This window comes from Palaemon carinicauda, chromosome 18, assembly GCF_036898095.1.
Source record: "Palaemon carinicauda isolate YSFRI2023 chromosome 18, ASM3689809v2, whole genome shotgun sequence".
NCBI lineage: Eukaryota > Metazoa > Arthropoda > Malacostraca > Decapoda > Palaemonidae > Palaemon > Palaemon carinicauda.
Window position 1 is genome coordinate 60,921,784 of NC_090742.1, and position 7,500 is coordinate 60,929,283.

Consider the following 7,500-nt stretch of genomic DNA (forward strand, 5'->3'; position numbering starts at 1 on the left):
TAAAAACATGACTGATGGAAGAATTTGTTACTGATGATTTCAATAAAAATATACTTCTAAAATTAGGATAAGGTATTCTTGATTGAGTCAAAACCTTTCTTGAGACCACTACAAAAGGTCTTGATAAATATAGTACAATACTAGCCCATAAACTTTTACTTTTTATAAGATTAACATAATCTAAGAGAGGTGTAAATTCTAATGTCCAACACCTACAGACTCTCTAGTACCGGGCTCTACAACAACGCTGTCTCCTGCTCCTGGCCCTACAATAAATGGATCTCCTGCTCCTAGCCCTACAATAAATGAATCTCCTGCTCCTGGCCCTACCATAGATGGATCTCTAGCTCCTGGCCCTACACCAAATGGGTCTTCAGCTCCTGGCCCCACACCAAATGGATCTCCAACTCATGGCCCTACACCAAATGGATCTACAACTTCTGGCCCAACAACAAATGGATCTCCAGCTCCTGGCCCTACAATAAATGGGTCTCCTTCTCCTGGCCCTACACCAAATGAGTCTCCAGTATCTGACCCGACATCAACTAAGTCTCCTGATTCTGGTCCTACACCAACTGGGTCTCCAACTCCTGGCCCTACACAAACTCAGTCTCAGGTTCCTAGTCCAACACCTACTGGACCAGAAGCACCAGGCCTTACACCTACTGGCTCTTCAGTGCCTAGCTCTACACCAACCAGCTCTTCAGCATCTGGTCCAACTCCTACAGGGTCCCAATCTACTGGCCAAACATCCACTCCCAATCCCTCGCCTGGCCCAACACTCACAATCTCTTCAAAATCTGGTCCAACTCCTACAGGGTCCCAATCTACTGGCCAAACATCCACTCCCAATCTATCGCCTGGCCCAACACTCACACTCTCTTCAACATCTGGTCCAACTCCTACAGGGTCCCAATCTACTGGCCAAACATCCACTCCCAATCCCTCGCCTGGCCCAACACTCACACTCTCTTCATCATCTGGTCCAACTCCTACAGGGTCCCAATCTACTGGCCAAACATCCACTCCCAATCCCTCGCCTGGCCCAACACTTACACTCTCTTCAACATCTGGTCCAACTCCTACAGGGTCCCAATCTACTGTCCCAACATCCACTCCCAATCCCTCACCTGGCCCAACACTCACACTCTCTTCAACATCTGGTCCAACTCCTACAGGGTCCCAATCTACTGGCCCAACATCCACTACCAATCCCTCGCCTGGCCCAACACTCACACTCTCTTCAACATCTGGTCCAACTACTACAGGGTCCCAATCTACTGGCCCAACATCCACTACCAATCCATCGCCTGGCCCTACACTCACACACTCTTCAACATCTGATCCAACTCCTACAGGGTCCCAATCTACTGGCCAAACATCCACTACCAATCCATTGTCTGGCTCAACACTCACACTCACTTCACTACATGGACCAACGCCATCATCTGAGCCTATACCAACTCCAACATCGTCGTTTGGGTCAACTTCTACTCTTACACCAACTGGACCAACAACTTCAACTGGTCCGACACCCACTCCAACACCATCTTCAACTGGCCCAACACAAACTCCAACTGGACCAACAGCCACTTCAACACCATCTTCAACTGGCCCAACACAAACTCCAACTGGACCAACAGCCACTTCAACACCATCTTCAACTGGCCCAACACAAACTCCAACTGGACCAACAGCCACTTCAACACCATCTTCAACTGGCCCAACACAAACTCCAACTGGACCAACAGCCACTTCAACACCATCTTCAACTGGCCCAACACAAACTCCAACTGGACCAACAGCCACTTCAACACCATCTGAGTCGACACCTACTGGACCAACACCCTCATCTGGATAACATCCACTCCAACATCGACTCCTGGGGTGACACCCACACCAACCCCAACATCTACTCCCACCCCAACTCCAACACCAATTCCCACACCTAATCCCACTCCAACACCTGCTCCCGCTCCAGCACCCACTCCCTAGCCAATTTCCTCTGGACCAAAACTCAAAGCTTTTTCTCCAGATGTATTTTCTCCTTAACTTTCCGAGGTTCTGTGTCATTGAAAACTTTCTTTCTCTGAAAAATCCAATTCTCTTTTCTTGGATGAAGACCAGTTCTTGAAGTTTTACATATCTCCAAAATCTGTCATACTATCTCCCATTTACACATTCCTATCACAGATTGTTACTCTGTTCTTTTAAGGTATAAAAGGTTTAATCTGATATTTCATATAAAAATCATCGACACATAAAGATTGGTCATTTCTAAATAATAAAAAAGAACACAAGAACCAATAAAAATATATAGATTGTAAAGTGACTGTCTGTAATCCACTTGTGCAGAATATCAGTTTATTTTGAGTATTTTTATCTTTTGTTTCCTAACACAGCTTGGGTCTTTTACTTTTTGAGGAGTGTCTGACTTCGGAAAATGTAATTAGTAGTAGCATTAATCATATACTTTTTTTTTCATCAACTTTGTATATTAGTCAATAAAAAATTGTTGCAGCAATAGACTGTGTTTCATGTTGTGCCTTCCAGTCTAGAACAGTGAGCTTTTTACTAAGTAAAGCAAGGATGATATTGTTAGAATAGGTCTGTTCAGCTTTGAGCCAAAATATCGGCCCAGTTTGGCCACGACGTATCTCAGGTGAACAGCAGGTAGCCGTCTCCTTTATTAGTCAACAGTACCAGCTGAGACGAGTTTCATTTCGAGTTATTCAGCTGGGCTCCACAAGGCACTAGAAGTGTTGGAAGACCCAGGCCTACATGGCTGAGAACTATAAATATAAAGCGCGAAGTAGGAGATGATGAATGGAGAAGTATTCAATTAAAAGCTCAGGATAGAGACGACAGGCGAAATGTAACCGAGGCCCTTTGCGTTAATAGGCGTATGAGAAAATGAAGATGATGAAAGATGAAAGAATAATAGTTGGCATAATTGAATAGTGCCTTTATCACACTAAATAATATCATCATACCTTCATGAGTGTTGCTCATGATTAGACACCAACAAACGAACAGACATACATCAATCTCCCAAGAGAAAACTTCAGCGTGTAATGTTACGGGGTCAATTGCTTTATTCAAACGGATCATATATTATGATTCTGACTGTAGTATAAAGAAAGATCTCTTGTCTGAAGTAATATATAAAAAATGTTGCCTTTCCAGTTATTATGGCACATGATCTTGATACTACCAATGTCAAACTGTGGCAAAATTTTGCCATAACAATGATAGGCGTCACAACTGAGGTGCTGTGGGCACATGTTGGAGATGGATTGTGGGGAGGGAGTGGGGAGGGAGTGAGGAGGGCTTGGAATGAACCTGTTAAGAGGATAGGATAGAGAGGGAGTGAGGAGGGCTTGGGAGGGACCTGTTAAGATGATAGGATAGAGAGGGCTTAGGAGGAACCTGTTAAGACGATAGGATAGAGAGGGAGTAAGGAGGGCTTGGGAGGAACCTGTTAAGAGGATAGGATAGGGAGGGAGTGAGGAGGGCTTGGGAGGAACCTGTTAAGAGGTAGGATAGAGAGGGAGTTAGGAGGGCTTGGGAGGAACCTATTAAGAGGATAGGATAGAGAGGGAGTGAGGAGGGCTTGGGATGAACCTGTTAAGAGGATAGGATAGAGAGGGAGTGAGGAGGGCTTGGGAGGAACACGTTAAGAGGAGAAGATCAAGAGGGAGGCAGAGAATTAGATGGCGAGATAAGGTGAAGGATGATATGGAGAAAAGAGGTTTGGTGGAAGAGGATGCCTTTGATAGCATTGGAGAGGACGCATCAGGCAACCGACCCCTTGTGTATGCACAACGGTGGGAAAGAAGAATGAATAAACCTTTTACAAATCCTGCTGTTTCTAACAGGGATATCCATGTGTTTGTAAATATTTCACGACTAATTAAGTTGGCTAAGAACATTTCATTGATAAAGACTTTATACTGGATAGGAGAAGGACACTCCAAAATCAAACCATTGTTCTTTAGTCTTGGGTAGGGCCATAGCCTCTGTACCATGGTCTTCCACTTTCTTGGATTAGAGTTCTCTTGCTTGAGGGTACACTCGGGCACATTACTCTATCTAATTTCTCTTCCTCGTGTTTTGTTAAAGTTTTTAGTTTACATAGGAGATATTTATTTTAATATTATTCTTAAAACATTTATTATTTCCTTGTTTCCTTTCCTTACTGGGATGTTTTCCCTGTTGGAGCCCCGGGGCTTATAGAATTCTGCTTCTCCAACTAGGGTTGTAGCTTAGCAATTAATAATAATAATAATAATAATAATAATAATAATAATAATAATAATAATAATAATAATAATAATAATAATAATGTCAGTCCGAGAAATCATACGCAAAGTGTATATGATTTAATAACTACATATCATCTATCATCAAATTATGTTAATATTTTTAAACCAAGAAGCATGACCGGGGGGACTGGTAGTTCAATTGAAGTTAAAAACCACTGCAAAGTCATTTTTTCTTTCACATAGGAACGATGATTACTGATTTCTTGGTGAAATGTAATTGACACATATCTTGGATTACAAAGGTTAGTAGAATGGAAGGGAAACTGATGAAAATCAGTAAGTTTAACGGAAATCTAAAGATAATGCAAAATCTGTTTTTAAGATTTATCATGGAGAAAAGTATTAGATGCCAGGCAAAGCATCAGTTTTAACATTAGCAGACGATATAGCAAATACAGTATCACTTCTTATAGACTAGGAAAAATTTAAGCGTGTATATATATATATATATATATATATATATATATATATATATATATATATATATATATATATATATACAGTATATATATATATATGTGTGTGTGTGTGTGTATCGACAATTGATAATTATTTTTCTGACTACACATATGTTTTATTTGTGTTTTATATCAACTATTTCTACGCAATATTATTTGAAATAAATTCATCAAACATACAACTTATAGGTTCAGGATTATTTTTTAAAAATGTTTTCCGGTGAAAAAAACACACACGCTGTTTAAAATAATTTCTTAGCATTGCAAAGATGTTCATCTTGCATCACGAGAGTTTAATCCTATGCAAGACCAAACCAGAAACTCTCATCTGTTATAATCTTGACGTGTCCAACAGCACGCAAAAAAAAAAAAAAAAAAAAAAAAATCAATCAATCAATAAAGCACCAGGACCAGGGGGGCTATTCAGCGTTTAGAAGCGTCGGGGGGGGGGGGGGGGGTTAAAGAAGGTACTGTACCGTGAAAGGCTAAAAAGAGGGCACTGCAGGTAAGTGGTCAAAGGACGCTGCACAGACTCTTTAGCAAAAGAAAAAAAATCTCTATATAGAAACTTTCGAAAACACTGGAAAGAAATCGCAAATATATTGGTTTATTGTTATTGATATCATCAGAGGAAACATAAAAAAAATTACATAAAATTATGCGTAAATAAAATCTATTATCCAAAATTATGAATAATTTATTTCATGTACAACGGCATTAAACCCCAACTTCAAACGTTTTCACAAAGAGTAACGTGAACAGTTTCCTTCACGCATGCGCAAACAAGAGCAAAATATCAAAAGCACCTTAGGTATGAGTTGAAGACACATATTTGAATCTCTTTAAAAGAAAATAGCCTTTTTTTCCTTCTTATTTACAAACGTCTGATGGTGACAAAAGACCTAACAAGATATATTTTGTTGAAGGTCAAATTATTCTCCCTTGTGTTTTCTGTGGTTACGGTAAGGATTCATTCGGTGAAGTAATTTCTTTATATATATATATATATATATATATATATATATATATATATATATATATATATATATATATATATATATACATATATATATATATATACATATATTCTAGCGTTATAAAGCATCATCTGTGGTGGATAACGGGGGAGGGTGGGCTGTGGCACCCTAGCAGTACCAGCCGAACTCGGTTGAGTCCCTTGTCAGGCTGGGAGGAACGTAGAGAGGAGAGGTCCCATTTTTTGTTTCATTTGTTTGATATCGGCTACCCCCCAAAATTGGGGGAAGTGCCTTGGTGTATGTATGTATGTATATGTGTGTATATATATATATATATATATATATATATATATATATATATATATATATATATATATATATATATATATATATATATATTCCAAACATGTAAAAATATAAATGGACGTGGGTCGAACATATAAAAAGACAGACATTAGATGGTCATCAAGAATAACAAAATGGGTCACTAGAGATTGTGAAAGAAGTATGGGAAGGAAGAGAAGACGATGGATTGAAGAACTAGGAAAGCTTGCGGGTGTGGACTGGCATAGAAAGATCATAAACAGACCCAAGTGGAAGGACATGTCTAAGGTCTTTGCTCTGCAGTGGACTAGTAAGCAAAGGCTGATATTGATGATGATGATATGTATCTGAGCATGGAATATAAATATACACACACATAGATATACATATATATACCGTATATGTATATAAATTATACACATGAGCAGAGAAAGACCGTCACCAGTCTTCATAATACCAAATAGTAAAGTCTACGTTAAAAAAATATATTAGGTGATTATACCCAAAGAAAATGTAGATTATATCCAAAGAAAAACGTTTAATCAATGGGAGGCTCAACAAATATTCGCCAATCTTTTACAGGGAGAACTTATAAAAAGCAACCTGAATATTAATATCAGTTGGGATGAAAAATCTTAAATTGTATATTTGCCACGCACAATTTGTTCAATCAAGTTATTGTATTACAAGTTAGAATATTATTATTTTGCAGCTGCTACAACAACAACAACAACAACAACAACAACAACTACTACTACTACTACTGCTAATACTGTTACTGCTACCATTAATACTACTACTTCTCATAAAGCTATAATAATAATAATAATAATAATAATAATAATAATAATAATAATAATAAGTTATACTTTTATTATGAAAATAGTTACAAGCAAAGTCATTGAGAAAATATAAATTATTCGAATATTATAATTAAATAACATAGCTTAATATCAAGGAGAAAAAAAAATACTCATTCCCTATAAACAGAGATCATACGATATCACAACAATGGAATCGCAAGATTCCTCCTACTACGGTCATGGTCTCAAATGTCATTTGAAAAAAAAAAATATTCGAGTCAGTTATGGAGTCAATAGAAACTTGTGTAAAAAAATAAACCCATAATCATAATTTTCACTAATTTTAGCTAGATCTCTATTAAGGGATTCAGCAACCTCAGATTAACCCCAGAGCACAAAATAGACAATAGAATTGAGCCCATTCTGGCCCTAGTTCCATGCAAATCAGATAAAATTTGACCACAATTAGGCAAATAGACGTTTTTTTATCTTATCCTGACCTTAACTTCTAACCCAATCACTCCCATAATCTAATCAATATGTCCTTGGATCATGGCCAATCACTCAACCAAGTTATGCGAACTCCAAACACACAGACACACATACAAACTGT

The 7,500-nt window shown here is 38.3% G+C and overlaps 1 protein-coding gene across 1 annotated transcript; it reads right to left on the bottom strand.

Annotated features, from left to right (window-relative positions):
* Nucleotides 1-612: 612 nt before the first annotated feature.
* LOC137657315 (uncharacterized) lies at nt 613-2,073 on the bottom strand. The gene has a single exon (XM_068391648.1). The coding sequence runs from the start codon at nt 2,071-2,073 to the stop codon at nt 613-615; it is 1,461 nt and encodes a 486-aa protein (XP_068247749.1).
* Nucleotides 2,074-7,500: the final 5,427 nt, after the last annotated feature.